Source organism: Trachinotus anak, unplaced genomic scaffold (genome assembly GCF_046630095.1).
Source record: "Trachinotus anak isolate AG129_WGS33_773 ecotype Australia unplaced genomic scaffold, CSIRO_AGI_Tana_v1 ptg000038l, whole genome shotgun sequence".
NCBI classification, from domain to species: Eukaryota; Metazoa; Chordata; class Actinopteri; order Carangiformes; family Carangidae; genus Trachinotus; species Trachinotus anak.
In genome coordinates, this window is record NW_027273889.1 from 120,439 (window position 1) to 142,830 (window position 22,392).

At 43.8% G+C, this 22,392-nt stretch overlaps 2 protein-coding genes across 4 annotated transcripts; both read left to right on the forward strand.

The window, feature by feature from the left end:
- Positions 1 to 118: 118 nt before the first annotated feature.
- Positions 119 to 13,453, forward strand: LOC139614799 (fibrinogen C domain-containing protein 1-like). 2 transcript variants are annotated; one of them, XM_071472395.1, is made up of 12 exons: positions 119 to 605; positions 1,260 to 1,406; positions 3,968 to 4,046; positions 5,949 to 6,064; positions 6,176 to 6,548; positions 7,694 to 7,826; positions 8,394 to 8,530; positions 8,967 to 9,063; positions 9,458 to 9,637; positions 9,727 to 10,415; positions 11,504 to 11,711; positions 12,824 to 13,453. In XM_071472395.1, the coding sequence occupies exons 3-10, from the start codon at positions 3,969 to 3,971 to the stop codon at positions 9,987 to 9,989; spliced, it is 1,377 nt and encodes a 458-aa protein (XP_071328496.1). In that variant the 5' UTR covers positions 119 to 605; positions 1,260 to 1,406; position 3,968; the 3' UTR covers positions 9,990 to 10,415; positions 11,504 to 11,711; positions 12,824 to 13,453. The 2 variants fall into 2 exon arrangements, with proteins under 2 accessions (XP_071328496.1, XP_071328497.1); XM_071472396.1 differs by lacking the exon at positions 119 to 605 and having other exon boundaries at positions 1,253 to 1,406.
- Positions 13,454 to 13,961: 508 nt separating this feature from the next.
- Positions 13,962 to 22,315, forward strand: phf19 (PHD finger protein 19). 2 transcript variants are annotated; one of them, XM_071472394.1, is made up of 15 exons: positions 13,962 to 14,427; positions 15,155 to 15,338; positions 15,435 to 15,516; positions 15,694 to 15,807; positions 16,208 to 16,302; positions 17,970 to 18,118; positions 18,204 to 18,299; positions 18,400 to 18,589; positions 18,727 to 18,794; positions 19,070 to 19,216; positions 19,311 to 19,371; positions 19,452 to 19,537; positions 19,622 to 19,711; positions 19,893 to 20,146; positions 22,168 to 22,315. In XM_071472394.1, the coding sequence occupies exons 2-15, from the start codon at positions 15,156 to 15,158 to the stop codon at positions 22,236 to 22,238; spliced, it is 1,686 nt and encodes a 561-aa protein (XP_071328495.1). In that variant the 5' UTR covers positions 13,962 to 14,427; position 15,155; the 3' UTR covers positions 22,239 to 22,315. The 2 variants fall into 2 exon arrangements, with proteins under 2 accessions (XP_071328495.1, XP_071328494.1); XM_071472393.1 differs by having other exon boundaries at positions 13,966 to 14,427; positions 19,893 to 22,315.
- Positions 22,316 to 22,392: the final 77 nt, after the last annotated feature.

Sequence of the window (22,392 nt, forward strand, 5' to 3'; positions counted from 1 at the left end):
AATAGCATCAGTTCAGTGATTTATGAAGCAGGAGGACTCAGTTATAAATGAATCAGTGAAGTTATCAATCAGCTCAGATCAATAATAATAACTACAGCTGATGACTCTGACAGAAACTGGTGAAAAACACCTGATCTATGAAATTTAATTTTCTCTGTTTTACCAGCTAAAAAAAAAACAACACCAGGCTTTTATTGTGGAAAACACTGCCTTGTTTCCTGTATTGTTGAGTTGAAGTTCACTTCCTACTGCTCAGACACACACACTGAAAAGGTCCACATGTGTTTGTCATTAACAGAGAAGAGGAGGAGACAGTTTCTCCACAGCAACAAACCAAACTCTAGTCAGAAATCTGGGGATTTAAGACGTAGGCTTTTCCTGTTAGTTGGTAAAACTAAACCTGAGAAATAAAACCAAAAATCTGACTCAGTGATCAAACAGTTTGTGTTTTGGTTTATTCTGTTGCAATCTGTTCAAATATATCATGAAATAAATGTTACAAAAACATGAGGTTCCAGACCTGAACATCTGAACCTGTTCACCTGGATCTGATGTGGAACCAAGCACTGTCATAAAGATAAAGAGTTTTAATCAGGCTGAGAATGGTAAGAACACAACATCATTATTTCTTCACAGGCAAAAACAAATGTTAAAGAATTAATCACTGAACAGGAGTTCTGTCATGATGTCACTTTTCCTGTTATGAAATAAATTCAATGGGTTTTTATTCATGTCTATGAAACTTGAAATGTATTTATTATCTTTCTGCTTATTTCTCCCATCTTATTGTTCAGCTGTGAGTTGAGTTATTAAAACAGAGTTTGGTTGTTTGAATGAAGAGCTGCAACAACATGATACACATGATTAACATGTTCATGAGCATATTGTTAATGTGTTGTTATAGTGTAGTTAGCATTTTGTGAAAATGTTAATGTGTTGCTGAGCAATTTAGTGTGTTGCTAATGTGTTAACATGTTGATGAAAATACGTTTTAATGTTGCTACATTTAAGTAATGTGTTTTTAACATGTCATCAATTGTTAGTGTGTAGTTAAAATGCTGTTAGTGTTTATAGCATGTTGTTATTATTGTCATTAATGATGAACATGCTATTAGAGTGTTGATGAACGTGCTGTCAGCATGTTGATGCTATTAGCGTGTTGATGAACATGCTGTTAGCATGTTGCTGTGTGCTAGGTGTGACAGACTGTGAACTAAATCTGATCAGATTATCACCCTGACTCTGTCTCTGTGTCTCAGTGGGAGTTGGTGTCTCTCGCCCGCTGCAGACGGTCTCTCTTTGAGGATCTGGACTCGTCATGAAGCTTAAAAACTAAAAAATTAATTTGGGATTTTTCTTTATCATCACCAGAGGTTTGTGTACATTTGGAGCCCGAAGACAGCCAGGTAATTTTATTGATGATTAATATCAGTGATCATTTAGTGACAGCATCAGATCAGCTGCAGTTAAAGATCCTCTTTGTGTCCAGAAACACTGGCACAATACCTTCAACTGCAGGATAAGCCACACAACAATATAGTAACAATAATAATAATAACAATAAACTTCATTTACTGCACTTTTCAAAACAAAGATACAAAGTACTTTACGTAGTTGAACCAGCATTTAAACCAACATTTCAGGACTAAGGCAAATAAAATCAGACACTAAAAATAATACAGAAATAAAACAATAGCAATAATAATAAGACAGAAAAAATATGTTGGTAACAAAATGTGAATTAATAAAGGGCTTTTTTAAAAGATATGTTTCAGGAAGTGAGTTGTCACTGATTCTGCAGCTTCAGATCCTCAGGCAGGGAAGTCCAGATCTGAATGGTCCTGATTGCAAAAGCCTGGTCTCCTTTAGTCCTTAGGCGGGTCTTAGAGACAGCCAGCAGAGCCCTGCCCAAGGATCCGAGGCTGCGCTCTGGCTAATAGGGGAACGGAAATTCAGACATTCAGCCGAGCCCATGAACTAGTTTAAAGGTGATCAGTAATGTCTTAGATAAGGGACAGAGGTAAAACTGGACTGATATGACCCTGTCTTCTAGTGTTTTATCAGCTGAAGGTGCGAGAGAGTTATTATTAGAGAGAATCATTAAAGTGCTGAAAACAGTTTGGTCATCTGATGTCTGTTTGAAAGCGCAGGAACAGCCACTAAACTGACTCTATCAGTTTCTGTCTCTAAAGTCAGACATGAAGTTCCTTTAGTTTTTAAAGACATTTTAACAGTTATATTATCTGATCTCATGGGTTCCACAGTTAACAAGATTCACTAATATCAACTAAATAAATATAACTCATATGGAGCTCCAGAGATTAAAGAAGAAAAACCCAAAGTGTTCAATATTAAAGAAAGAGACAAGAATTCACTGAGTAAGATATCTAAGTAAATCAATAACTCATGGAATAATTGAACAGATAATTATTATGTTATTGATATGAGTGGGGGCTCTATAAATGAGTTATTACACTCACATTATCAGAAGTCTTGTCTGATCCTGATCTCTGATCTGTTTGTGTTTGTTCTGCTGTTTGAACTTAACCCTGTTAATTAGGTCAAAGGTCAAAGGTCACGTAGAAATGAGAAATGAGAATCAAATGCATCAACTTCTACTTTTACGTATAAAGAAAGAAGTTGTGCGATTTTCAGACTGTTTCTGAGTCTCCCTGACAGTGTGTAGATTTGTGGTTTTCCTGTGACAGTGAGGTGTTTAAAGTCACTCTGAGTGTTTAATCTCAGATTAAAGTGAAGCTGACAGTAACAGACACTGAGAACATCAGAAATAACCATTGACCAGCTGCTCAGGTTTACTCAATCAGATCTCTCTGTTTCAGGTCTGAAGGTTATTTAGGTAGGTTTTCTACAAAATGTTCTTCAAGGTCATGGAAAAGGTTTCAGAGGTTCCGAAGATCCTTGTTCAGGTTCAAGGGATCATTGAGGAGGTATTAAGTCTTTAGAGAGGTCATTGAAAATGTTCAGGAAGTCCTTGAGGAGGTTTTGTAGGTCCTCATATAAGCTATAGATGTTCTTGAGGGTATTTTAGAGAATTTTCTTGAGATCTGCGGAAAGGTTAGAGATATACACGCCAGCTTTAAGGCAGTTTTTACATCAATGTGTAGCAACCTGTGAAGGAAACTTATTTATCATAGTTTCCCATCATTAAAAGACTCAGAACCTCAAGAGGCGGACTGGCCTACAGGAAGGTTGTAGAGGTCATTTAGGATGTTCTACCAGCCACTGAGGAGCTGCAGAAGACCCCCATAAGGTTTTGGAGGTCCCTTTTTCATTGAGATTCAAGGAGTCATTGAGGAGGTCCAATGTCTGATAAAGTTCTGGAGTCTAGATCCTTTAGGACAGTTTCAAAAGCCACAGGTTTTCATCAGAGGGTTTCTAGAAGTTCTTTAGAAGGTTCTAGATTTTGTTGAGGAGATTTAAGGGTTGCCAGGCCATTGAGAGGGTTCTTTCTTTCTTAAGGTTCTGGAGAGTGTTCTAGAGTTCCCAAAGAACATTTTAGAGTTACCAAAGGAGGTTCTAGCCATACAAATACAGAGGTTTTAGAGTTTTCTAGGAGGTTCTAGGATTCAATGAGGAAGTTGGTGAGGTCCCTGAGGGGGTTCTATAATGTTGGAGGTTCTAGTGGTCTTTAGGAAGGGTCAAGGAATCAGTGAAAAGATTTTTAGCAAGGTTTAAACTGTCACTGAGGAGGTTCGACATTCTCTTTAGGTGTGTGTTTTCAGCAGGTTAGGTCAATGAAAAGGTTCTATGGGTCCATATGAAGGTTCCTGTGGGTCGTTGTACAGGTTCTATGTCTTTATAAGGGTTCTAGTTTTGGTTGGGACTTAAGAGAGGGTATGTGGGTTGTTGAGAAGGTTCCTTGTAGGTTTTTGATGTTCCTTCAGGAGGTTGTGGAGGTCTACTTAAGGTACTACAGCAGCAGTAACTAGACTGTGTTTATTCTTAGGATGATGCTGAACGACCAGTGGACCATCATGAACAACAGCAGCTCAGAGCTCGACAGCAAACAACCAAAAAAACACAAGGTAACACCTGACAAGTACTATATCAGAGCACATCCACTGTGATGTCACTTCTGTCATATATTCTGATTGGACTAAGGTTTAGAAAAATATTGTTTAATTAGACAGTGTTAGCATTAGCATTAACCACATTCAGTTGATGGGACTGTTGTAAGTTCTATCTCCACTGATCTTGACTAAAGACTAATGTTTATATTCTGTCTTCACACAGCGACATAGAAAAACATAGAAATGTGTCATTACTACTATAATTCAAAGTTTATTCTTGATTTTGGAAAAAGCAGCTGACATCACAATCTCACAATGAGGTCCATTTAAGGAAGGTTCTGGAGCTTTCAACAACATGAGAGCAGCCCAGGTTCAAATGCGTCGTAAGAACTTCTGCTTCACTTCCCTTTGAATTTGAGTTCATTCATTTTATTTCCATCATCATTGGTGTAAAATTAGTCAAAATTAAGAGTCAGAATTAGAGACCAAGAAAGAGTCAGAGATAGAGACAGAGACAGAGACGGAGTCAGAGTCAGAGACAGAGTCTGAGACAGAGTCAGAGTCAGAGTTAGAGTTAGAGTTAGAGTCAGAGACAGAGACAGAGACAGAGTCAGAGACAGAGTCTGAGACAGAGTCAGAGTCAGAGTTAGAGTTAGAGTTAGAGTCAGAGACAGAGACAGAGACAGAGTCAGAGTCAGAGTCAGAGTTAGAGTTAGAGTCAGAGACAGAGACTGAGACAGAGTCAGAGTCAGAGTTAGAGTTAGAATCAGAGACAGAGTCAGAGTTAGAGTTAGAGTTAGAGTCAGAGACAGAGACTGAGACAGAGTCAGAGTCAGAGTCAGAGTTAGAGTTAGAGTCAGAGACAGAGACAGAGACTGAGACAGTGTCAGAGTCAGAGTTAGAGTTAGAATCAGAGACAGAGTCAGAGTTAGAGTTAGAGTTAGAGTTAGAATCAGAGACAGAGACAGAATCAGAGTCAGAGACAGAGTCGGAGAGTTGGACCTACAGAGTTAATTCCTCCTAATCTGGAGTTACAGTCTCAGGTCAAAGTATCTCTAATCTCCTTCACCAACATGTTCAGATTAAATTTGGAGGAACATGTGATTTACACTGAGGAGACACTTCTCCATCACCACAGTCTGGCTACTCTCTGATTGATCTGTTTAGATTTATTTATTCATATAGCACATTTAAAACAACCTCAGTTGACCAAAGTGCTGTACAGGCAGCACATAAACAAATGAGGGTGTGCCTCATTTTAACCTCAATAAAAGTAAAGACGTGACACTGACCTTAGACAGGGGACGGAACCTGTGATACAGGTGACACTGAAACTGAGCAGGTGTGCTCCTCTAAGGGTGTACACATGGACAATAAGTTAAACTGGAGCGTCTATGTTGAGAACCTTGTGCTGGGCTGGCTCAGAGACCCAGACTGTTCTGTGAGGGAACTGTTCTCCATCAGTATGTATGGTATGACATCAGTACGGCAGCCCCACCATCCAATCAAAATCTAGAGCTGACACCTGGAGGAAACAGCAGTGACAGCAACGTTTCAGGTTTTAAACACACGTGATGCTGCACACAATGGACCCTACTGTGTTCTACTGTGTTCTACTCTAGTGTGTTCTACTGTGTTCTACTGTACTGTGTTTACTGTTTCACTGTGTTCTACTGTACTGTAGTCTACTGTGTTTACTATGTTCTACTGTGTTCTACTTTACTGTGTTCCAGTGTGTTCTACTATACTGTGGTCTATTGTGTTCTAATGTACTGTAGTCTTCTGTGTTCTACTGTGCTGTGTTCTTCTGTGTTTACTATGTTCTACTCTACTGTGTTCGACTGTGTGAGTGTTTAATGATCCACACAGAGAACAAACTCTGATCCAGACTGTGTGTGTGTTTCTGTGTGTGTTCAGAGATGCTGCAGCTTCCTCTTATGGTTCGTTGTTGTGTTGATTGTCATGGCAGCCATCGTCACAGCAACAGTCACCATCCTTTACCTGAACCAGTATCCTCTGCCTTTCATCAGCAGGTAAACACACCTGTCTATCTCACCTGTCTGTCTGTAACCTGTCTCTCTGTCTGTCTGTCTCATCTGTCTTTCCGTAACCTTTCTGTCTGTCTCCCTCGTCTGTGATGAAAGGGGCAAAGTCTCCTCCTCCTCCTCCTTACCTGTGATCCTGACCAATCCCAAAGAGTCTGGTGCACTGGTGACAGTGTCCCATGTCACAGCTGGAGAACCAATCAGCATCTTCCTGGACCCTAATTGTCCAGACTACAGCGAGAACTTCCTGCAGTGGGAAGCGCTGCAGAGCTCTCTGCTGCAAGCTCTGACCAATCACAATGCAGATGACTGGCAGGAGAGGGGATTGGTTCAGAAGCTGGCTGCGGAACTGAAGGTGTTATCAGGCCACACCCACAACTTGAGGCTGGAAGCTGATTTGCTGAAAAGAGGTCAAGGTGTTCTGGACCAAAGACTGGGCGGCTTGCAGAGCGAGCAGAGCCGCATCATACAGGTGAGTTCAGTTGTTATCACTGCCCCCGGTGGCCGTTCAGTGACCTGCGAGCGTTGGTCCAAACTGAGACGAGACTGAACATGATCATGATGGTAGATGAGGTAACTACAGTTACTGCAGGAGGAGGTAGATCCGGCTGTGACACCACAGGAAGACAAAAAGTCTGGTTTTGAAGAGAATCTGAAGTCCTGGTCTCATCCCTGTTTGGATTCAGATAAAATGCTTTCATGTTTTTATGCCTCTGCGACACCCAGAGCATCCTAACCCTAACCCTATTCACCTGGATTCAAGGACAAACTGATTAAACTTTGGTAGTCAAAGGTCAAAGATCAAGGTCAGTGTGACTTCACTTTTTAGCCATTATTCAAGTCTTCACACAACAATTAGGACAAAATCTCACACTAATGGTTAATATTTGACTCTGGATAAACAGGATGTGATCTGAAACTAGTCTGAGTGGATGAAGGAGACAACCACAAGGCGGGAATTCTAGTTGTACTTGTATGGATTTGGTGTTAGAGTCTGTGTTGTGCTGGTTTGTTGACATTAGCGGACTCCATTCCTCAGCTAACGCCAGCTAGTGCTCCTTTGGATGGAGTCCTTACGATAAAAATCAGTCCACATGCGACTGAGAAAGAAACGTCTCATCATAAGTTACGTTACAGTCCGTTCACACATCGACAATAAAGGAGCAGATTGTTTCACACTCTTATATATAGAACCTTTGAATAAAATAAAACCCTGTATATGAGATAAAGAAAACAGTAACTCCAGCATAAATCAACATTTCTCCAGTTGTGCTTATCTGATGTGGAGTTGTGTAAGGGTCTGCAGTCAGTGGTGGTTGTGGTCATGTGGTGTCCCCCAGGGACCAGTCTTGGGACCCATCTGATTTTCCATACACCTGCTGCCACTGGTGCAGATTTGCTGAACGAGACACAGGTGACTTTTTTTTCTTATTTAAACAAACAAGCTTCACAAACTGAACAACCGTTTAAATTCAATAGAAACTAGATGACTACGAAACCATGTGGCTGCTCAATGTTAAACCAAAGTCTTCATTATTGCCCCTGATCACCTTCACTCATTGATCAGACATAACCTGTGTTCTCCACAGTTTAATGAGAGTTGTCTCACCTGTGCAGGTGCTGTCTGACACTCACTCAGGTGTGTTGAAGTTGGCTGCAGGTTTCAGTGACTCTCTGCTCAGCCTGCAGAGGGAGACAGAGAGTCTGAGGAGACCGAAGGGAGAGCTGCAGATAGACGACAACTACAGAGGTAACACAACAACACACACTGACACAACACACACGCTGTCACAACAACAGACACACTGACACAACAACAGACACACTGACACAAAAACACACACACTGACACAACAACACACACACTGATACAACACACACACACACTGACACAAAAACACACACACTGACACAACAACACACACTGACACAACACACACACTGATACAACACACACACTGACACAAAAACACACACACTGACACAACACACACACTGACACAACAACACACAATGTCACAACAACAGACACACTGACACAACAACACACTGACACAACACACACACTGACACAACAACACAATGTCACAACAACAGACACGCTGACACAACAACACACACACACACACACAGGTCAGATTCATTAATTCAGTTATTAATTATTGATAATCAATTAAAGTGGCGTTAACTAATAGTTCGGTCCAGCAGGAGGCAGCAGAGCTCAGATCAGATCATCAGCTCAACAACATTTTATCCATTTAAAACCATCTCTCTCTCTCTCTCTCTCTCTCTCCCTCTGAATCTCTCTCACCCTCAGCCGTCAGACCCAGAGACTGCAGTGATGTCATGGCGTCCGGTGTCTCTCAGGATGGAGTTTATTCTGTGTTTCCTACTCATGACCCCGTCGGCTTCATGGTCTACTGTGACATGACCACTGATGGAGGAGGGTGGACGGTACGAACACAAACACACAAACACATACACACAGACACACACTTAGTTCTGAGCTTGTTAGTGAGCTTCCTCAGTATCCGTGGTTACATTGTTGATGCTCCAAACACACTCAAACACTCACACAGACTCACACCCACATTGACCCTGCTGCTTTCTCATGTTCATAAACCTGTACAGGTAGTGATGTCATCCTGTCCTATTACAGGCTTTGTTTGTACCATATTTAATTGTTGTTTTGTTTTTGCACTGATGTTGTGGTTTTGTTGTCTTAATGTGTATAGTTTGTCTTGCACTGGTTGTGTGTTCTTTATTGTGAAGAATAAAGTTTATTGAATTGAAGTGAATGACTAAGTTTAACCAGCAAACAGCAAAGAGGTATGTGTTGGGTTGAAGAAGCTAAAGACCTGAGTGTGTGTGTGTGTGTGTGTGTGTGTAGGTGATCCAGAGGAGGGAGGACGGTTCAGTGAATTTCTTCAGAGGCTGGGAGGCGTACAGAGATGGCTTCGGAACAACTACAGGAGAACATTGGCTGGGTCTGAAACACACACACACACACACACACACACACACACACACACACACACACATACACTTGATTAGCCTATCAGTTTGTTAGCGCCGCCTACAGGCAGCAGAGTCCATTAGAGCCATCACAGTTTGAACAGTTAGAGGAGGAGTCAGGGTTCCTCCTCTAGAGAACCGGAATGTTACTGATGATCTGAGCTGAACCAACCACAGTGACATCATTGGTCACAACAGACAGGTACAGGTGAGCTCTACCTCTACCTGAATGTCAAGTGGGGGAGTGACAGTAGTTTGGTGTCATCAGCACAGCAGCTATGAAGAGAAACCACATCCTAATGACTTCATTAACAACTGCCTGTCTGCCTGTCTTTCTCTCTGTCTGTCTGCCTGTCTGTCTCTCAGGTCTCCAGAGGATCTACTCTCTCACCAGGTCTGGTGGTTTTGAGTTACGTATTGACATGGCGGACTTCGATAACGCCACAGCATTTGCTTGTTATGCCGACTTCTCTGTGGGTCGAGACTCTGTGAACCCTGAAGAGGATGGGTACCCGCTGACTGTGGACCAGTACTCTGGGACTGCAGGTACCAATACTAGTGCTACTGCTGGACTCACAGTTCTACCAGTACCAACAGCGCTCCCAGTTGTAACAGGTGTGGCTCTGCTTCTCCAGGTGACTCCCTCCTGAAGCACTCAGGGATGCGATTCACGACCAAAGACCGAGACCAGGACCAGTCGGAGAACAACTGTGCAGCATACTACCAGGGGGCGTGGTGGTACCGTAACTGCCACACCTCTAACCTGAATGGGCAGTATCTGAGGGGAGGCCACGCCTCCTATGCTGACGGTGTGGAGTGGTCCAGCTGGACCGGCTGGCAGTACTCACTCCGGTTCACTGAGATGAAGATACGACCCAATACCAAACCAGAATCCTGAACTCTGACCCCAAAATTATTCTTAAACTCTGATGTTTGACCTAAACTGGACTCCTGATTCTCTGATCTTCAAACATGGACATGGACCTCTGACTTCACAATCTAAACCCAACCCCCCACCTCATCTTTAACCTGACCCCTGACCTTTGACACTACCTTTAACTCTATTTGTACCAGCAGTTGGTCTGGATCAACAGGACTAGTCCTAACCTTGTTAGGGTTGATGGGGGACGAGGCCATTTACTGTTGAAGTGATCCTCATTAGTTTCTACCGAGTGTCCTTTGGGTCTGTTAGTTCTGAGGACAGGGTCTAAATAGGAGCCATTTTTAAAGAACAAGACCGAGAACATTTAAGATGTGATCTGACTTGTAGTTTGAACCAGTTTGGATGTGTTTGACACAGGTTGGTTAGAGCTGAGGTCTACAGGTCTACAGATCTACAGGTCTACAGGTCTACAGGTCTACAGATCTACAGGTCTACAGGTCTACAGGTCTACAGGTCCACAGATCTACAGGTCTACAGATCTACAGATCTACAGGCCTACAGGCCTACAGATCTACAGGTCTACAGATCTACAGGCCTACAGGCCTACAGGTCTACATATCTACAGATCTACAGGTCTACAGATCTACAGGTCTACAGGTCTACAGGCCTACAGGTCTACACATCTACAGATCTACAGGTCTACACATCTACAGATCTACAGATCTACAGGCCTACAGGCCTACAGGTCTACAGATCTACAGATCTACAGGTCTACACATCTACAGGTCTACAGGTCTACAGGTCTACAGGTCTACAGATCCACAGATCTACAGGTCTACAGATCTACAGATCTACAGGTCTACATATCTACAGATCTACAGGTCTACAGATCTACAGGTCTACAGGTCTACAGGTCTACAGGCCTACAGGTCTACAGGCCTACAGGCCTACAGGTCTACACATCTACAGATCTACAGGCCTACAGGTCTACAGGTCTACAGGCCTACAGATCTACAGATCTACAGATCTACAGGTCTACAGATCTACAGGTCTACAGATCTACAGGCCTACAGGTCTACAGATCTACAGGTCTACAGGCCTACAGGTCTACAGGTCTACAGATCTACAGATCTACAGGCCTACAGATCTACAGGTCTACAGGTCTACTGGTCTACAGATCTACAGGCCTACAGGCCTACAGGTCTACAGATCTACAGGTCTACAGATCTACAGGCCTACAGGTCTACAGATCTACAGGTGTACAGGTCTACAGGCCTACAGGTCTACAGATCTACAGATCTACAGGTCTACAGATCTACAGGCCTACAGGCCTACAGGTCTACAGGTCTACAGGTCTACACATCTACAGGTCTACAGGCCTACAGGCCTACAGGTCTACACATCTACAGATCTACAGGCCTACAGGTCTACAGGTCTACAGGCCTACAGATCTACAGATCTACAGGTCTACAGATCTACAGGTCTACAGATCTACAGGCCTACAGGTCTACAGATCTACAGATCTACAGGCCTACAGGCCTACAGGTCTACACATCTACAGATCTACAGATCTACAGATCTACAGACCTACAGGCCTACAGGTCTACAGATCTACAGGTCTACAGGCCTACAGGTCTACACATCTACAGATCTACAGGTCTACAGGCCTACAGGTCTACAGGTCTACAGATCTACAGATCTACAGGCCTACAGATCTACAGGTCTACAGGTCTACTGGTCTACAGATCTACAGGCCTACAGGCCTACAGGTCTACAAATCTACAGGTCTACAGATCTACAGGCCTACAGGTCTACACATCTACAGATCTACAGGTCTACAGGCCTACAGGTCTACAGGTCTACAGATCTACAGATCTACAGGCCTACAGATCTACAGGTCTACAGGTCTACTGGTCTACAGATCTACAGGCCTACAGGCCTACAGGTCTACAAATCTACAGATCTACAGATCTACAGGTCTACAGATCTACAGGCCTACAGGCCTACAGGTCTACAGGTCTACAGGTCTACACATCTACAGGTCTACACATCTACAGGTCTACAGGTCTACTGGTCTACAGATCTACAGGCCTACAGATCTACAGGTCTACAGGTCTACAGGCCTACAGATCTACAGGCCTACAGGTCTACTGGTCTACAGATCTACAGGTCTACAGGCCTACAGGTCTACAGGACTACAGGTCTACAGATCTACAGGTCTACAGGTCTACTGGTCTACAGATCTACAGGCCTACAGGTCTACAGGCCTACAGATCTACAGATCTACAGGCCTACAGATCTACAGGTCTACAGGTCTACAGGTCTACAGATCTACAGGCCTACAGGTCTACAGATCTACAGATCTACAGGCCTACAGGCCTACAGGTCTACAGATCTACAGGTCTACAGGTCTACAGGCCTACAGATCTACAGGTCTACACATCTACAGGTCTACAGATCTACAGGCCTACAGGTCTACAGGTCTACAGATCTACAGGTCTACAGGTCTACAGATCTACGGGTCTACACATCTACAGGTCTACACATCTACAGGCCTACAGGCCTACAGGTCTACAGATCTGCAGTCCTACAGGCCTACAGGTCTACACATCTACAGGCCTACACATCTACAGGCCTACAGGCCTACAGGTCTACAGATCTGCAGTCCTACAGGCCTACAGGTCTACACATCTACAGGCCTACAGGTCTACAGATCTGCAGTCCTACAAGCCTACAGGTCTACAGATCTACAGGTCTACAGATCTACAGGTCTACAGGTCTACAGGACTACAGATCTACAGGTCTACAGATCTACAGGTCTACAGATCACCAAGCCTACAGATCTGCAGTCCTATAGGCCTACAGGTCTACAGATCTACAGATCTACAGGCCTACAGATCTACAGGTCTACACATCTGCAGGTTTACAGGCCTACAACTGTCTTCATCATCAGACTTGTACAAATCCACTCAGTTATTTCTTCCAGTCGACTTTTCACCTTTAACATGTGATCGATCATGGTTCTGTTTATTGATCAGCTCTGAGGCTGTGGTGATCTCCTCAGTGTCACCACACACAGTTGTGTTACTGCTCTGTGATCAGCTCTGACTTGTCCTCATAAAAGACATCAACCCCGTTTAAATGATCCAGTACAAGTCCTGACACACATCTGTGTCTTTTAGGCCTGGGACTGAAAGGGATAACATCACATAAACCTGACCTCTGACCTCTGATCTAAACCTTGGCTTCTGAACTCAGACTCTAAACCTGACCTCTGACTCTAAACGCAGACCCCTGACCTCGGACTCTAAACCTGACCCCTGATCTCAGACCAGTGTGTGTGTGTTTTATAAAATATGACAGATTGTTGTTCTGGCACAAAGAATCAGATTATTTCACTTCTGCTGGTTGTGTGATCTGATCAGTGATGATGATGATGTAGAGATGAAGGTTCCAACATTAAAGAGTTTTTGAAGACACACCTCCTTTTGTTCACCTTCTGTTTCCTAAAGGATCTCACCATTTATGATCAGTGATAAAAGTTACAGGTCTAAATCTTTACCCACAAGCTTCAGAGTAAAATCTATGTAAGCAATATTTAATCAATCACAGACATGGAATAGGTTTATTGTACAGGGAATAAATCATTGAAAAGTTTTTTTAGCTTCCTGATTGAGACGTTTATGAACAGTTGGAAAATACAGAACAAATTCAAAGAGGCTTTATTGACATGACATTTATTGACTCACAAGTTTTTATACAACTTTAGAGGTTTACATCTGTCTGTCTGTCGGTCAGTTTAATGACTCAGGAGAGCTGACCAAACAGTCCTCCCCCATGACCAGATCAAGATCATGATCCATGACCAGGATCTAGATCAGAATGAACAGTCATAGTCTGAATTTTTACTTTCTGATCGAAACATTGTTCCAATGTTTGAAAAGTGTTTAAGGTTTTGTCTTGATAACTGAAATATATTTTAAATCACATCCATCCTAAAACATAATGACCGTTTGGTTTAAACCATCAGACAAGAAAAGCTAATTGATGATCGATATCTCATGATCTCATCAAAGAAGAAGATCATTCATTCACCTGATTATATTGTATTCTAAAGTGAGTGACGGAGCATTTCCGAGTTTAAAATCTGTGAAAAAGTGAATGGAGTTCTGAATGGGGCGGCACTTCCCGTGTGACGATGATGATGACGACGGTAATGATGAAGCTTATGTAAATGATGAAAACCTCCCTCTGTGATTCGCGGGAAAAGTGAAAAAATGGCGACGGTGGAAGTTTGAAGTTTAGCGCCACGAAAACGAGACAGAGACACCGAGGACACAGAGACACAGACCGCCTGTCTGTCTGTCAACAACAGCCTGTCTGTCTCTATCCGTCTGCGGGTCAGAGCACCGGAGGACCAGAGAACCGGACGACGTGGACCGGACCAGAGGAGGTAAGACAGCTCTCTCTGCCGTTAGTTTAACCCGGGTCAGGCTGTCTGTAGACCCGCTGTCCCGTCCGTCAACTGTAGGGTAATGACGTAGATTCACGGTTAACGGCAAAGTGAACCCCGTTATTACCGTTCAGTTACCGGACAGCCGTTACACCCAGCTAACCGGGTGTGTGTGTGTGTGTGTGTGTGTGTTACAGCCTGTGATTTCAGTGAACTAACTGTAACTAACCAAGTTAGTAAGTTATCTGCTCAGTCCCTTCAAAGGCTCTGACCAGGTCAGTTGCGGTTGTTTAGTTAATGATAGTTAATTCATTAGTTAACAGTCTGTCAGCGCTGATTGGACGACACACTGAGCATGCGCCACAGTCAAAATCCCCTGACAGTGAAGGAATGACTCACTGCCACAACCTGTCTGTCTGACTACCTGTCTGTGTGACTGTCTTACACCTGTCTGTCTGTCTGACTACCTGTTTGTCTAACTGACCTACCTGTCTCTCTGACTGTCTGTCTTACACCTGTCTGTCTGACTGTCTAATACCTGTCTGACCACCTGTCTGTCTAACTGACCTACCTGTCTCTCTGACTGTTTGTCTTACACCTGTGTGACTGACTGTCTAACACCCTGTTTGTGTGACTGTCTGTCTGTCTGTCTTACACCTGTCTGTCTGACTGTCTACCTACCTGTCTAACTGACTGTCTTTCTGACCACCTGTCTGTCTCTTTGTAGGATGTTTGAGGACCTGGTTGAAGCCTTCTGTGGTCTGGAGCCTCAAGTGTCTCCGGGGGGCGGGGTATCCAGGAGAGGGCGGGGCGTGGATGAAGAGGAGGGGGTGGAGTGCAGTCTGAGTGTGGGACAGTTCGTCCTCTGTCATTGGTCAGATGGACTCTACTATCTGGGCAAGATACAGAGGGTAACACACTAAAGATATAAACACACACAAACTACACACATCTCTGTGTTCTGATTGGTGCTTGTTTTAAATCTCTGCACTGTGATTGGTGGACAGGTGAGCCCCCCCAGGCAGAGCTGCTTCGTCACGTTTGAGGACAACTCCAAGTTCTGGGTCCTCTGGAAAGACATCCAACATGGTGAGAGACAGGCAGATAAAGACAGAGAGACAAACAGACAGAAAGACACAGAGATGGAGAGAGACAGGCAAAGAGACTAAAATGACAAATGTGTCTCACCATCATGTTTCTTGTCTGTCTGACTCTCTCTCTTTGCTCTCCCTGTCAATCACAATTTTTTGGCCAATTATGTTGCAGCTGGCGTGCCAGGGGAGGAGCCTCGCTGTTCCATGTGTCGGGAGGCGGAGCCAAACTCTGACAACCAATCAAATCAAAACAACCAGATCCTCATCTGTGGAAAGTGTGGCATCGGTGAGTGAGACAGGCAGGTGAGACAGACAGGTTTCACTGAGACCTGTGGTCCCTGAAGTGTCCACTTCTTTGGGTCCTGAGGAAGGAGCTTCAACGCTTCCTCTGTTGCCTCCTTCAGCAGACAGAAGTGTAATGAACCTCTCAGCCTATAGGGGGCGGTCTCAGGGCTGCGGTGAGTTCAGTGACCTGAGTGCATCACTGCTCACAGGAGACTTCATCTGAAATGCATAGTGATTAATAAAATCAGTGTCAGTCAATGTTGTGTTGATGTGTTGATGTTGTCAACACAAATTAATCAGTCTGAACTGAACCTGTAGAAACTTTATCACAGCTGAGACACAATGAACTACAGCTGACATCAATAACTGTCTGTCTCTCTCTCTCCCTATCTGTCTCTCAGGTTTCCATCAGCAGTGTCATGTTCCTCCTGTAGAGGGCAGCAACAGTCTCAGTCCCTGGTTCTGTAGACGCTGTGTCTTTGCTCTGGCTGTCAGGGTATAAACGCACACTGTAACAAACACACTGTTACAAACACTGTAGCGAACACACACTGTAATAAACACACACTGTAACAAACACACTGTTACAAACACTGTAGCGAACACACACTGTAATAAACACACACTGTAACAAACACACTGTTACAAACACTGTAACAAACACACAGTACTAAACACACTCTACCAAATAATGTAACGAACACACACTGTAATAAACACACACTGTAACAAACACACATTAACAAACATACACTGTAACAAACACTGTAACAAACACACACAAATAAACACAGACAGTAACAAACACACACTAACAAACACACACTGTAATAAACACACTGTAACACACACTAACAAACACACAGTAATAAACACACATTGTAACAAACACACACTGTTACAAACACACACTGTAATAAACACACACTAAAACACACTGTAACAAACACACACAGTTAACCAGTGTCAGTTTGGTTCAGTCTTTGTCACACCTGCACTGTGAACAGGTGTTGAACCACAACACTTGAACCACACCTGTGTCTCAGGTCTGATGGTTTAACACGTGTGTGTGTGTGTGTGTGTGTGTGTGTGTGTGTGTGTGTGTGTGTGTGTGTGTGTGTGTGTGTGTGTGTGTGTGTGTGTGTAACTGACTGTGGTCTGGAGGTTTCCTGATGACTCAGCTGTATTGAAACTCTTGCTGACTCACCATTTCCTTTTGCTGCTTCACATTAAAAGTTTTTTCCCGCCAAACCACCAGGAAGTTGTTTGAGTTGAGACACTGATTTGAACACAATCACCAGGTCTGCAGTGTAGGTGGACAGCCTTCAGTCAGATGGGTTGTACAGGTGACTCTTGTGCTGCAGTAGGTGAGGACTGGTCTCACTGCTGTCCTCCTGCAGTTATTGATCAGCTCAGCTGATCACATACTCAGATCCTTCAGATTAAAATCAGTGAACCTTAAACCTGAACAGTTTGAATGTTTAAATTTTCCCTCATTTCAACAACAGTTTGAAATTCAATCAGAGGTGAGAAGAAAACAATACATTCAGTCTGTTTCACTCAGTCAGTCCGTCACTTGTAAACACTGAAAACACTACACCTGTAAACACTATAAACTCTGCACCTGTAAACACTGTGAACTCTGCATCTGTAAATGCTGCACCTGTAAACACAGTAAACACTATACCTGTAAACACTGCACTTGTAAACACTGTAAACACTACACCTGTAAACACTGTAAACTCTGCATCTGTAAACACTGCACCATAAACACTGCAACTGTAAATACTGTAAACACTACACCTGTAAACACTGTAAACTCTGCATCTGTAAACACTGCACCATAAACACTGCACCTGTAAACACTGCAACTGTAAATACTGTAAATTCTACACCTGTAAACAGTGTAAACTCTGCAGGGGAGAGCAGTAGACACACAAGAAACTGTAGACACAGCAGACACGGTAGACACAGTAGAAACTGTAGACACACAGACGTTAGATTTATTTGTTTAGACCAAAATCACTAATTTATCCCAGGGACAACATCACTTTCATCAGAGCCTGGATACAGGCACAGAGAAACTGTCTGATCTCCTGTTTGTCTATCTCTCTTTCTATCTGTCTGCCCCTCTCTCTGCCTGTCTGTCTGTCCTCCCCACAGAAAGGGGGTGCTCTGAAGAAAGGTCCTATAGCCAAAGCTCTGTCTGCCATGAAGCAGGTGTTACTGTACGACCTGGACTCTCTGGACTGGGACTCCCAGCACCGGACCAATCAGCAGCAGTGTTACTGTTACTGTGGAGGCCCTGGAGAGTAAGAACGACCAATCAGTGACAGTCACCCACTGTGACTCAATATAGTCCAGGTGTTCAGTGTTAAACTACATGTGTGTTTGTAGGTGGTACCTGAAGATGCTGCAGTGCTTCAGGTGTCAGCAGTGGTTCCACGAAGCCTGCACCCAGTGTCTGCAGGAGTCCATGATGTTTGGAGACAGGTGACTCCTCTACTTACTCCTCTGTTTACTCCTGTTTACTCCTGTTTACTCCTCTGTATGTCCGGAGACAGCTTCTCCATATTCCTGATCTCCTCCTCAGGTTCTACCTCTTCCTGTGTGCGGTGTGTAATAAAGGATCAGAGTACGTCCGCCGTCTGTCTCTGAGGTGGGTCGATCTGGTTCACCTGGTTCTCTACAACCTGTCGGTCAGCAGCAAAAAGAAGTACTTTGAGCTGGACGAGATCCTAGCCTTTGTCTCTGCAAACTGGGAACATTTACAGCTCGGAAAGGTAACGACCTGCACTAGACCTGGACTGGACTGTACAAATCTTGACCTGGACTAGACTGTGTTAATGGACTAGATTGTATGTAAATAAACTGGGACTTAAGTGTTTGTTTGTTTGTTTGTTGTCTGTTTGTTGTGTAGCTGTCAAACACACCTCCAGCAGAGAGGGGGCAGCACCTGCTGGATGCTCTGAACAAATACAAGAGCAAGTAAGACCGTCACTCACCTTCAGTCTGTACACCTGTCCACCAGAATCCGTGTATCATTCATTCATTCATTTTTCAAAATAAAACCAAAAATAAGAAAACGAAAAAATGAGTCGTTATCCATTTTTTCATTTTAGTATGGGAAACTAATACAGAGAAACAGAGTTGTTTTTTCGTTTTCTTATTTTTGGTTTTATTTTGAAAAACAAATGAATGAATGATACACGGATTGACCATCACCACACTCAGGTGTGTTCATCACATACGTCTGTGTTCAGGTTCCTGTGTGGGAAGGAGATAAAGAAGAGGAAGTGCATCTTTCGCCTGAGGACCAGAGTTCCTCCCAACCCCCCCTCCAAGCTCTTCCCTGAGCGCGCTCAGAATGATGGGGGGCGGGGCCGAAAGAAGGGCGTAGTCAAAAACAGGTAGTTCTCGTCATTTACCTGGTGACTGTTTGTCAGTTCAGGTGAGTTTCACCTGAGCCACAGTCACACCAACATGCTGTGTTTGTGTGTTCAGTGCTTCAGCTGAGAGGAAGAGGAGGAAGTCCAAGTGGCTGCTAGAAGACGCCATTCCAAACGTATGACTCTCCTTCTCGGATTGTTGAGTTTCCTGATGTGTTGTCACTTTCGAGGTTAATGTTTCTGTGGATGTTTGTAGAACGAGTTGTCCTGCAGCTGGACATCCAACCATCACATGGCCAACATCTTTGACTTCACCCTGGATGAACTGCAGAGCCTCAAGAGGTGAGACTGATTAATACACCAGATCCACCAATAATCAATATTCAGCTCATCGGCATGATAACACCGTCTGATTGTCCTCCTCAGTACTTCCAGCAGAACAGTCAGTATTGATCAGGACTCCACTGATGCCTCCACCTCAGGTTCTGCTACGACCAGCGCCTCCTACCACTTCAGGTAACCAGCAGTAACTAACCAGCTCTGACATCATGATGATCATTTCCTGTTTTCAGTGAACATCTTCGAATACGAGTTGTGACTTTTCTTCTGCCATGTTTAATAAAAGCTTCAAATCTGGATCAGAATTAATTACACTGTAGACCTTTTGACCTCTGACCTTTGACTTCTGTGTACTCAGGAGGAGGGTGGGCAGCAGGAAGAGGAAGTTACCCAGCAACAGCTATAGCCAGTGGGCCAATCGTGAGGCAGGGGAGGAGCTTGGAGGGGAGGAGCTTTCTGGGATCCTGGAGAACCGTGAAGCTACTAACCACACTCACTTGTCATCAGACTCCTCCCACTTCCTTTCTGACCCCTCCCAGCTTCCCTCCGACTCCTCCCATCTCCATTCCTCCATCTCCTCATATTTTGGAGTGGCAGGCAGACTGACCAATGGTGAGAGGTACCAGGTGTTGGCTCGACGTATCACTCCTCAGGGGACAGTCCAGTACCTGTTGGAGTGGGAGGGGACAACACCATATTAGGACATTCACAGAGAAACAGGGTTTAGATGCCCAGTGAAGCTTTGATTCCTTTTCCTCCATTCACTCCTGATCAGCTCCCAGTTAAGTCTGTCTGCTGACTGGTTGAAACCACTCAAAGCTCCTCACAAGTGATAGGAGTTACTGTGTCCATGACAACAGTCCAGCTGACTGACCACCTGATCTGATATTCATATTTTTCAGGCCAGGTCTTTTTTTTTTACAATACAAACCATGAAGTGTTTTTTCTCATAAACTTTAATCTAAACACATTTCCTAAATTATCCATCCTGTTGTTCAAAGGCAACAAGACGATGATAGTTTCAGTCTTGTACTGCCTAGTTAAGTGTTCTCTCACCTAAGGGTAAGAGTTACACTCTAGTTTGTGTCTCTATAAAGATCAGAAGATCAAACATATGTTTCAACAAAACCCTGTTCTATACACATCTCTGTAAACCTGTGTCAGACATGTCCCCACAAACCTCTGTCACACATACGTCCCCGCAAACCTCAGTTGGTTTTCAGGTGAGTTTGGAGGAATCAGGTATCAAAGCTGATCATGATCCAGTAAAAACAGTAGTTAGATGATTAACTACAGCCAAAGACCATGCACACTCTCACACAGACACGCTCTCACACACACACACACACACAGACACACACTCATTAGTTGTATATGAATAGTGCTCAGCTCTGAGTCGTCAGACTGACAGTAGAGTCTCTCTGCTCTGTCAAACCAAACATTTCTTCTCAATCGTCTCTGGTTGTTAAACAGTCAGAGGCTCCGGTAGTTCCCTGTAGCGCCCCCCAGCTGTCAAACAGCACGCTGCCCTACCTGTCCTCACTGCTCTACCTGTGACTTCTTCCATGTTCAGTCTGTGCTGAGCTGAATATGAAGCCCTTCATTTAAAGCAGAGTCAACATCTGTAATGGTTTGGGTTTTATTACTGACCACACCCCTGTCACTGCTGTCACAGCAAGTGTTTCTCTACACCTTTTGTGACATCATAGAGTGGGCATGGTCAGAGGAAATTAGAGCAGCCGCTGATCTGAGTTTTTACCTGAACAGGATCTTAAAGACCAGTGAGTCCAGACCTGTTTCATTACAACAAAGAGAGAGAGCAGCCTCTGGTCTGAGGTCAGGGCCCATGACCTCCTCATATCACACCTGTCTGAGGTCTTTATCACAGGTTAGTGACACTTCAGATTAAGAGGTTTACAAATATCTGATTAGCAATAGGATATGTCCTCACAGGTCCTTCCCACAAGACATTTAATGTCTACCAACCAAACCCGTAACAGTAAGAACAAAACTTTTGTTTATTAATTCAGCCACAGTGTGATCCACATTTTCCCGCCTAAAAACAACATGTAAAGATATTTGGACTGAAAAACATGAGAATGAGCCTAAAAACTCACTTGTCTCAGAAACTTTGACGTCATGAAACCCTGTGGATTCCCATCGGCGTTACTCAGGGCATGACATCTGACCTTTGCCCTCTGGTTGGGTGTGGTAGATTTACACTCAACCTCATGAACCTGAGCTGATGTTTGGACTCTGGATTCAGCTCCTCCTCACGTGCACATCATTTCATCTGTCAGTCGAAAACCAGAGTTCAGTGCTTCCTTATGTTTACCTTCAGAGTATTGATCTGTCAGCAGCTGTTTTCTTGCACTATCGTCATGTTCAGTATCTATGCAAACATCAGATTGAACCTCCAAACTGATAATCACAACCATTGATCAGTGATCAGGAGCCTTAAAGAGCCTAAATAAATAAATATTATTCCACATTAATGTTCTGTTTCTTTTGACAGCAGAGGTTAGCTTGAAGCTAACACAGCCCATTGGTTTGAATGAAGAATGCTAACAGTGCTATAAGTGCTAACAGTCTCTGAGACGTTAAACTGTCACTCTGTCACTTTAAACCTGCAGCTCCTCCTTGCTGCCATGGTAACTATGCTCCCCTCCCATTGGCCCATTGGATGGTTGTTTGGATCATGTGACTGTATGTTTGACTTTTTCTGTTGAGCTGACCAATCAGCTGCCAGCTTTCTCTGGAATAAAAACAAGTGATGTTTGACCTTTGACCTCCCTGTTTCTGTGTGTGGGTGTCTTTGTGTGTGCACGTGCGCAGTGAGAGTGCAACAGGTTATAATC